The 10666-nt window shown below is 47.8% G+C and overlaps 1 protein-coding gene across 1 annotated transcript; it reads right to left on the minus strand.

Annotated features, from left to right (window-relative positions):
- Window positions 1–482: 482 nt before the first annotated feature.
- Window positions 483–10660, minus strand: UBFD1 (ubiquitin family domain containing 1). The gene is made up of 6 exons (XM_026859355.1): window positions 10543–10660; window positions 10252–10460; window positions 9046–9111; window positions 8734–8839; window positions 6171–6253; window positions 483–4896 (listed from the first exon to the last, which is right to left on the minus strand). The coding sequence occupies exons 2-6, from the start codon at window positions 10444–10446 to the stop codon at window positions 4786–4788; spliced, it is 561 nt and encodes a 186-aa protein (XP_026715156.1). The 5' UTR covers window positions 10447–10460; window positions 10543–10660; the 3' UTR covers window positions 483–4785.
- Between the last annotated feature and the right edge of the window lie 6 nt (window positions 10661–10666).

Below are 10666 nucleotides of genomic sequence, written 5' to 3' on the forward strand. Positions count from 1 at the left end.
TTTTTTTTTTTTTTTTTTTTTTTTTTTTTGTGAAATGGGCGGGGGCAGTTTTTTCAGCCAGCAGCGAGGAGGAGCAGCTGGGGTTGAGCGTTAACAACCCGGGGGGGGCAGCCCCAGCACGGCAGCAGCGGGACTGGTGACATGGCACCGGGCCGCCTCCACCTGTAACTCGGCGCTGGGCTCGCTCCGCCGGCCCAGGGCTTTGTTGACAAGAAGATCAAACCCCGGGAGCTGGAGAATCGTCCTGTAAGCCACGGGGGTTTGGGGCGGAAGGGTGGAGGTGGCCGCGCACCCAAATCCCCACCCCCGGAGAAAGGCACCGAGGGCGTCGGGCGCCACGGCGAGCAGGGGGGGCCACGTGTTTCTGCCCGCCTCCATCTCTCAGCAAACAAAGCAGGTACAAACCCTTTGCTGACAGTCGTTCCTGGGCCAGAAGTACCTCAGTACACACAGAATGCTGAAACTCACACACAGGAAAATACTTAATTATCAAACTTTAATTCATAGGACTAATCTTACAGAATAAAACAATAGGATAACCAGTCAAGGTTACACTTTAAAAATCCAGCAGTGCAAATCTAAGACTAAATATTTGTCATCTCCCCCTCCCCTGAAATAGGCAATAGATTATTTAAAAATACCATAATACATGGTACTTACATATTCCATTTAAAATAAATCTGCAGCGGACACAAATACCTAAGACTTGTTTTATTTTAATATAAAACTAAAGAACAAATTGCTTCGAGTATGGATAAGACATAGTGAACTTCCATGAGCCACAGAAAGCGAGTCCTTGGCTAGAAGGTAAAACGGCCACATGCTACAGCTCTCCTGGTCCCCCTCCTCCCTCCCCAGCGACGAGGACGTTAATTAACAAAACGAGATGCCAGCAACAACGCTAACAGGCGGCGAAAGGCCGGAGCACGGAACTCGAAATGGGGACAGTCCGTTGGAAAAAGCAAGTCACAGAGGGAGAAAAAGCAAAGAGGAGGAGGGAAGCGTGGAAGAGAGCTGGCACGGGGGCGGGCACGGCGCGGCGCGGCTGCAGGGGCCGACCCGCCGCCACCACGGCCCCCGACCTGCTTCTCCTTGGCCCTCAGAGCTCGGGGCAGCCGCGGCCCCCGCTGCCCAGGCAGCACTTGTGCGTGTTACCAGCTGCGACGCCCCGTGCCCGTTAACGGGCTCTTACCTAGTTCTCTGAATTCAGATCACTCCTCCTCCTCCATCAGCACAACACCCTTTTTTAAGTTACACATTTCTGAAACAATGGAAATTAATGATTTGCTTTAATCTTGATATGAAAAACTTGTAACACAAGAATTTTGTGCAAGATAGAACCTCCGTTCGGACCCAAATCCGGGTTAGTGACAGACTCCCGATGCAGCACTACCCCACCTGGGACGCACAGTCAGGAGGAGGAATACTGAGCTCGGACGAGGCGAGAAGAAACGCGGAGCACAGGGCATGGGGAAGGGGCCGGGGCACGGGGCAGCCGGGACACTCAGGGCCGTCCCGGAGCGACGCAGAGCCCCGGGTGCAGCAGGAACCCCCGGCGCAGCGTGACACAGCGGCCGTGTTCTGTGGGAACCCGCGCGGTGCTGCGGATCCTTTAACCCCCGAGTTTTAAGCCCAAAGCTGCACTCGCCTTCCTAAGGAATCGTGCCCCAAAACGCTCACAGGGAGTTACAGGCACACGCAGCAGGGAACCGACCTCCATGGAACGGGCGTCGTTAAACTGGAATTGAACTGGCATGAACTCCCGCGCCAGAACGGGCAGGTACTGCCACAGGCTTCCTACGGCAGGTCACACGTTGGATCTCAGAACAACCTCTAGCAGCCAACTCAAAATACTGACTGTATTTGCCCTTCACTCACCACGCTCGTGGCTCGCTGAGGACTGACGCCCAGTTCCTGCCCAGGAGCAGCCGTTACGCTGCCCCTGCCCTGGAGGTGATCACAGGTACCAGAGAGTGAAATCTAAATTAAGAGAGGGGCCAGCAAACAGCTGCCCAGCTGCAACACTTGAACTAGAGATGGTGTTTTCTTACATGTTAATAATCAGTAATTGCCTGGGAAAAATCAGTATATACCAGAAGATAAAGCTGCACATCATTCCAAAAGCATCTTAAAAGTGGTGCTGCTAAGTTCCACTGGAACATTCATTTTAAAGAACTCCCAAGAAAACTACTACGTTAAGCTGACAAACACCAATTTAAGCGTTTTGTGTAAGTAGTGCTTTCCTGTATTTTAACTCAAATTTTCCACCTAGAACAAAAAAGTAAAACCATTTCCTTTTCCAAATCAAATCCAACTTGAACAGAAGCACCTAAACCGGATCACATTTTCTTAGGTTTTCTTCTCCATCTTTAGAACTGCTTTGGGACCAAGAGCTTTTATACCCCGTTTCCTCCGAGGTGACTGACAGTCCCTGGCACAGGATGCGGAGTACCCGGGCCCCCGCGAGGGGCAGGGAGGGAGGTTCCATCACCCTGTACCCCGGGCCCGAGGTGCCCCCCCGCCTCGGCCGGGGCACCCGCACGAGCAGCAGCACCTACTCACCCCGTCGCTGCGTCGAGCACAGAAGCCACGGGCACTCCGGGGAGGAGCTGGAACTAAGAGACGTGTCCTCTCAGGGAGCAAACGGGAGAACAGGAAAGGAAAATGGAATTGAACAGAGGTACAGACAGGTCCGAGCAAGTCAAGCAGCGAGGGGGAGCCGACAGGCACAGCACGACCGGACAGCGAGTGAAAAGGTGACCCCGAGTGACAGAAAGAGCCAACGTCGCCCGTTCCCCTCACCCTGCAGCGCAGACTTCCCACCAGGTACCGCATTCGAAATCGGGGCCTTGACGCCAGGGCTGGCGATCCGAAGTGCAACAGCTGCCTTTAACTTGCAACGCTCTGAGTGAGCTCGGGCCACCCCAGCACCCGCGCGGGCTCGCTCCGGGCCTGGGGAGAGGCGGCTCCGGGGCACGGACAGCGCCGCCACAACACGTGCTGGGGCTTGGGAACGGAGAGGAAAGACCTCAGGCTACAAGAGCAAACAAGCACATCACTAGTTTATATGTAGGATATGAAACACCTTTAGTTCCTATTGCGTGAATGTCCTAACTGAAAATACAAAACGAAAGCTGCTTACGTTGCTATCAAGAGTCTACAGGTAAATACGAAACCTTAACACATCGCATAAAGTGAACGCTTTTCCCAGTCTCTCAAATAAAATAAGAATAAAATAAATACTCATTTGGGAATTTGCACCTGCTGAGTTTCAACTGGGCTGTTTCAAGGAGAGTGAAAAATGGACGTGGAATATACTAAGATCAGCTATTCCTAAGCGGCTGTTTCTCCAGGATTTTCACAAAGCGTTGAGCTGCCTGCACTGTGCGATCCGGAGCCTGCAGCGTTAATCACAGCACAGCGATCCGTCAGATGCAGGTTTAACACAGAGCCAGACTGATTCAGTCTGGCTGCACCATACAATCTGCTAAGGGTGTGCACCTTTTCGGGACTGAAAGGTCCGTTCAGAAAACCTGAGATAAATGGCACGTGAATTGCTGAGATGACGCGCGGGACGTCCCAAGCCAAAGGCGAGGAGCGTGACTTCAGACAGGACGAGACGCAAGAACTTCCTGTAAACTTGAGCAAGAGAAAAGCTGAAAGGCGATTTAAATTTCAAAAAGATCGGTGGCTGGATAGATACTCTAAATTTGGTCTCACTCACTGAATAAGAGAACTACACACGTTCAAATCCAGGTCACGAACGACTACTGCAGTTATCTAGGATCCGACACAGCATCCGAGCTCCTCTCTCGCCCGCTCCCTCCAGACGAGGCAGGAGGGGCTCTGGCTCGCTCCCGCGAGACGTGGGTCCCCGCTCCACCCGCTCGGCCCGGGCAGCGCGTTCCAGGTCCTGCTGGTCACACAGGGCAGCGTCATCCCAACAGCTGCACAGGGAGTCTGGACTGCAACACGCAGGAGGAAGAAAATGCTCCTAAAATGTAGCACCCTCGGGAGCGAACAGGCAGAGAGGAGCGCGGGTGGGAGGGGGGCTAACGGCACGGAAGGGGACAGCGAGCAGCACCGGGTCCGTCGCTATCGCCAAACACCCGCGGGGCGTCCGTCGGCTCCAGACGCGCCGCACCAAGCACCAGCCCAGGGCAGCCAGCATTGGGGGGGGGGGGAAAAAGAACAAAAAGAAAAAAAGCAGGGCATCTTTGGGTTTTAAAAAAAAAAAAAATTTTGCTACCAAAGAGTCAAACCTGAAATCAAAGGGCCAGCAGAATATGGCTTACTAAACGTCAATTTTGCATACTGTTTAAAGTTTATTTTTAAAAAACTGTTTCTGAAATTCTCAGTCACAACCAAGTAACTAAATTAAGCCTAACGCTTGTAACTGAAAGATTATGAAAATATTTTTGTTCAAACCATGTAAAAAATCCTCAATAATACATCGTCATATCTTCTTTTTAAAACTAAATTGGAAGATCAACTCTCAGCAGATTTAAGTGTATTACACACAATATTTTGTGAATGAAGATTTATTGATTTCCATTGTATTTGCTTTAAATATGGTTGAAGCTGACTGCAGAAAAGGGATGGTGAAATTTTTAAGTTAAAAGTAAACTAATGGTGAAAGAACATCACCTCTGGCTTCCATCAATGCCTCGTTTAGCATGTTTTATTAATAAGTTCCAGGACTATCACATCCAGGGATGTTGGAGGCCTCTCCCAGCAGTGTCCTTAGCTTTGTGTCATTTTCCTGTGCCAGAGGTGAGCGTGCTTTCAAAAATACTGCCACTTTCCCAGCACCGTGTCTTTGATTGCATCAACATATTGAGTTGGTACCCAATAGACCCAGTAGTAAGACGCTTCTGTTGGGCCCAGCTGAAATGCCTGCAAAGTTAAAAACGACAACATTTACAAACGGGAAACAGAACAGCTTATACCAGTGGAGAGATGCAGCTCAGCCACCGCAAAAATCAGACAAGTCTGTTACACCTACGGCCTCCTTCCAACACCTGCTGCACGGTGCAGATATTCGGTAAGCAATTCCACACGCATTCCTCAGAGAAACAACAACTGCAAAGTACCAATTTAAAAGACAAGCTCTTTTCCTTTCACAGTACCACAGCGGCAACGAAAACGCTTGGCCAGTTTCAAGAGCATGAGGAAATTATTCTGGAAGACAGAATCTGAAGCGTAACTCAAAGTCTCTAGAAAAATGACCAGAACGCACAGAGCTGAGAAGCCAAAGAGGAAACTAAATAAGACAATGGCCACGTTTCCAGAGTCATAAAACTTCACAGAACGTTGTATTTAGCCATAACGTCCTGTTCTCAACATATGTCAGTACACACGGGAGGGGAGCACCGTGGCGTGCCAGTAACCTCCGGCCTTGCTTTCCGATGAGTTTATTGCAGCTTATTCTGCAGAGGACGTTTTCTCACACGGGTGATCAAAAATCAAGTATTTGGACAAAGACTAGGCCAGAGCCCTGGCGCAGAAAATAATTCTAAGGTACAACATCTCCCCTTTCTTCCCCTGAAGAAGGGAACAGACTTACATGAGGAACTTACTTCAACAGTGAAAGCTGAGTTACTGTACTTTGGAAAGCAAGGCATCAAAAAATCCCTCCGATAAAACAATTAGCCAAAAATTCAGTAGAATTAGCACATCTTTCTTCTTAAATGCTTTACTTTTCTGGACCCCATACCAGTTTTTCAGAGAATTAGATAGGGAAAAAAAATATTACAGAACCCAATTGCTATTTTATTAACCTCTAGCAAGGCCTGTTGTTTTTATATAAATACAACAGAAACCAGAAATCAAACTAGATATGGGAAAATACCCCTAACATGAAGAAGTCATGAGCTATATCGTGGCTACTTTTACTGTTTTAACGCTGTCACCAGACAGAAGATGTGAAGTAACGCTCCTGCAGTTAATGCTGGTGTGAAACCAGCCCAGATTTCCATAAAACAGCTGATCCTCAATATGCCACCCCAAATATTTGCAGTGACAGCAGACCACATCCACAGTCCCACCTCCCACAGCACCAGGCTGCTGTTACTATCAGCCTCCAACTTGCTCCACCTTTGAAGTCTTACTTGTGTGTATTTGCATGAAGTAATTAGACTGGATATTATTAAAGCAGAGACGTTACTTACCATCATGTGATAATCCTCATGTCCTTCAATAGGTTCACTCACCACATTTTTAATGGACCCCATGGGTAACTTTTCTGTTCTCTCTACATTAAAATTGATCAAAGTATTATTTCTGATATACAAGGAAGCAGTATTTCATATTCATTTCAAATACCACCTCCACGACTTCCAAAAGCTCCTCAGGCCAGCAGCCTCCTCTCGGGGCGAGCTTTGGGTGCCTGCAGCTGAGAAGCCCGTCTCCACATCACCACACCCCCCACTGCTGCCACACTGGTAATTTAAAGGAATCCAGGAGCGGATCAACCACACAGTTCCTTGCATTTTACATCTGCATCACATGCTTCAGCATACCCGATCCAGGCCTAAACCGAGTGATGGAAAACCCTGGCTTTTTTTAACACTTCCCCATAGGAACTCCGCTCAGAGCAGCGGGATTACCCAGCACAGTGAAAGCTGGTCCCCGTGCAAGAATGTTCAGGACTGACCACCAAGGATTATACTAAGCTCTGCAGAAATGACAAGGCTGAGAGCTGAATGAAGACGGGCTAACTAACTCTTTGAAAGCCTAGTCCTGGTTTTACCCTGAGGCAGCGTTCAGCTGTTACTATAAAAGCACAGGGAAGGACACAGCAATGAGCAAATAGGGAAAGAAACAAAAAGAGAAATTGAAAAAAAAAAAAAAAAGACTACTACAATTAGATGACAGAGGTAACCACCAAGAATGACAAAGCGTATGGCTCATGGCACGTTTTCTGTCTCAGTTCTGTCCTCACTTCTTTCTGAAGACTGAACTCCAAGATCCACCCTTTTCAGTTCCAGCTTTCAGCATCAGCCTAAAACTACCTGCTTGGATATAAGACAGAGGAAACTATAACCACTCTACAAAGGGGAAACTAAACTACGAATTCCTTAGATATACCCAATTTGTGTGATCAAAATAAAAAGCACCTGCCTAAAAAAGGCACACAGGGAGATAAACTCAGTGATTTAAAGACCAATATTCTCTACCTCCATGCCGTAACTAAGCTGACTCCGAACTACCCCGCTCAGGCCCACGACATTCACCGAGTAAAACCTCACTTTGCAGGCGTTTAGCACCCCTCCAATCAATGACACTTCACACTATCTCAGCAACAGACAAATCCACGTTATCAACACCTCTACAACACGGAGCAGCTAAGGAACACCTCCCTACACCGAACCTCAAACACGTACAAAGCGATCTGTGAAGCACAGGGAGGCTGCACGGGGGAAGAATCTGTTTCAACTTCCCAGGACTAGCAAGTGAAAACCTGTGTTAACGCCCCGTTGGTTTTACTCTAGCTCTTACGTGCTGGCATCTGCCATGAATTTCTCGGAGCAGGAAGAAGCTCTTCCCAACAACAACTAGCAATTACAACCATTCCCTGGAGGGAGCAAGCTGCTGCTAGTTTTGGGAAGTAGGGAAACAGGTTACGTGAAAGACAGATGACTACAAGACGACTCCAATTTCACAGCTTGAGAAACACTAATCTAGAACACTTCGGAACTACTAAACTTGAAACTAGTCTAGAAGGTGAGGGAAGAGGATTAATTACCTTAATGCTAAGCATGCATTTAGAAGACATGATCGGCAACAAAAAGATCTGCCTGCCCAGTCTGGAGAGGAGAAAACCCCCCAATGTCTTGCTCCATCATTTAGCCCAGCAGAAAAATCACTGCAACTGGTACCAACAGAGGTTTTAAAGCCAGAAAAATCTCCACAGTCAAGTCTGTTCTACAAAGGAAAGGTCAAACACTTCCGTGATTTCTGCTTACTCTGGAGATAGCGTAGCAGCTGGAGGCGCCATCCAAAGGTACTACACCATCCAATCAGGTTACTCTACTGGGACAGTGAGCAAGCACTTCTACTCCTCTTGCTCATCACTACAACATTGCCCCATCCCGGTCAAAGTAAAGGAGCACAGCGTCCTTTGGAGGCAGGGGCTTATCAGATGTCCTCAGCCACGCACGTTATCACCGCAGCACTCTCAGCTCCTCCTGCCACCTCTCAAGATGGTAAACTGATTCCCCTGACAGGAACACATGCCATCGTTTCTGCAGTTGTGCATCACTGAAACAAGACACCCAACTAATTTTGGTTGGAAGGGCAGATCATGTCAGAGACGCCAGCACTCTTGCTTTAATGCCGGTCCTGAGATTCCCTTTCGAGTCTTAGCCAAGCCATTGAGCCTCTATGTGATGCTGGCATCGAACCAATGTTTATGAAGCGCTTTTGAGATATGCTAGAAATGCCAAATATCATGATTTACATCTGGAGCTATGAATAGCAGACTGGAACATTAGTCTACTGGCACACCTGAAGTCAAGTTTTTTCAAGAACAGAAGTAAAATATCAGGTAACATTCAACAATCTGGGAGAACGGCATCCGAGACGAGGAAGCAAAATCTACTTTGGAAGTATTACACCACCAACGCTATTCCCTAAACACTATTTAGTCACACCAGAAGCTATTTCTAGGTCACACAATTCACTTATAGCCCAATTATCAATTATTCATCTCAGAGTTTTAGAGCTGCTCACCTTTTGTACCAATCCATAGCTGGTCTTGCTCAAGTTTAAAGGTCAATCTTACTTTCCCCCCTGACTTGTTGTACATGCCAGATAATGGCACTGTTGGCAGGCGCTCCTACGAAGAGGCAACATAATAAGTCACGGTAAAGGACTTTAAGAGGAAAAGCTATATTCTCTTAACTTTTTAAGCATGAGGATGATCCGTCTTCCCAGTTTTCTGCTAGGATAGCAAAGAGCGATTGAACCAGCGAAGAAAGAACTCAAACCACAAAAAAGTCTCTCTCCTGATTATGACAATGTCTCAAGCACTTATTTACTTACCTGAACGCCTTTAACGGAAGGCATCACATCATCAGGTTTTCCTTTATCCAATACTTTTCTGTGTTGCTACAATACAAAAACAGAAGTTAGAATTTACAGAAGGACAACAGAGCTCTTCAATTTACTTCCAGCTGCACCCTTGACCGCGTCCCGATAGCACTAAGAGACAGTTAAGGACTATTCACAGTCATTTATCACACAGGAAACGGTTAATTTTCAAAGTTAATGGAGCGCTTTCTACAACAGTCCAAAGAAACCATATAAATGAATAAAACCGCAATATAACGCAAAGCGTAACCTCCCTTCGAGAATATACATAAACACGTGTCTACAGAAAATGTAAAAACCCTGAGCCCCACTTTCATATCGTACATGCTGGATCACAGAGTCGGCATTTGGCAAGGCAGTTTTAACAGTCAAGGGTTACATCCAGCGAAGGGCAGACAACCCTCCGCATCTGACAGTGCAACGTACCGCACACAGCAACAAACCAGAGGAGATTAGAGCAGCAGTAACTACGAAAACCATGCTCACAGCTTGTAAGTCGCTGAGTACCTTTAAACAATGATGGAACTTACAGTGAACGTGAACTATGATAAATTATAGAAAAACAAAAGCATGTTTCATGATGCACTACTACGTTTTTAATCAAGTTTATTCTGAGGAAGGTACGGGGCCGGTAATACCTTGAGCTGAAAATCCTCTACCAGCCCCACACCACTGCGGCACCGCCACCAAACCGAGCCTCACCGCACTGCACTGCGCTCCCTACGCAGAGGAGGCGAGAGGAGGATTCAACATCCTCGTTCCCTCCAGCGCTGCGACAGCTGAAGGAACTGCTAAGGCAGTTTTTGCAGATCAAATTCTTTTATGACAACAGAAATTTGTTAGTTTTTAGATATCATTAATTTAGATTGTGCTCGAGATAACAATCACTAAATATTTCTATTATTTACCATTTCTTATCTGAAATGCCAGGCTGTACCTATCACCAGCACAAGCTGTGTCTAGCAAAGCCCCAGCCTGCGCTAGGCTAAGCTGTCGCTAGGCCTGCCCTGACCAGAGCCCTTCGCCTGCCACTGCCAGACACGAACCCCAGCCTGCCCCGAGGAGGAGCAGGCCCCAGAGGTGGCTGCAGAGGACTGCAAGAGAACCGCGTAAATCCTACAGCTCCCCCACGCCAGGAATTACTGAGACATCAATAACCTTTTGTCTGCAAAGCGGCTCCTTTTTATTTTCTTCAGCTTTGACCTCCTGTTGAGCAGCTTCTTTGGGTGTATTTACCGCTAAGACATCATTGATAGTAGAGCCAACAACCATGATTTTCGCTCCGTTCGTTACTTTGATTTCCCGCAACGTTTTCTCCTCAGGTAGAAGTCCCTTGAACATAACTTTCTGCATAGCAGGTGGGAGGCCTAAGAGGCAAGAACAAGGATTACGAGACCGCGGCGAGGAGCCGCGGGCGAGACGGGAGAGACGGCGGCAGCGCCGACAGACCTGTGAGCGAGTGGATCTTCTGCTTCAGCTCGGCCCCCGTGCTGTCCAGGCAAAACTTCACGTCGTACTTGTTCTTGTTCCAGATAACCTTTAGCTCCACCAGCTCCTTCCCGCTCCCCGCGTC

The sequence above is a fragment of the Athene cunicularia genome (genome assembly GCF_003259725.1).
Source record: "Athene cunicularia isolate RWA chromosome 14 unlocalized genomic scaffold, athCun1 chr14_part2, whole genome shotgun sequence".
NCBI lineage: Eukaryota > Metazoa > Chordata > Aves > Strigiformes > Strigidae > Athene > Athene cunicularia.

Coding starts and splice junctions, on each gene's coding strand:
- UBFD1 (XM_026859355.1), bottom strand. CDS start 10,446: ATGCAGAAAGTTATGTTCAAGGGACTTCTACCTGAGGAGAAAACGTTG. Junction 9,112..10,251: donor AGCCGCTTTGCAGACAAAAG/GTTATTGATGTC, acceptor TTTGTATTGTAG/CAACACAGAAAAGTATTGGA. Junction 8,840..9,045: donor CTTCCGTTAAAGGCGTTCAG/GTAAGTAAATAA, acceptor GCCTCTTCGTAG/GAGCGCCTGCCAACAGTGCC.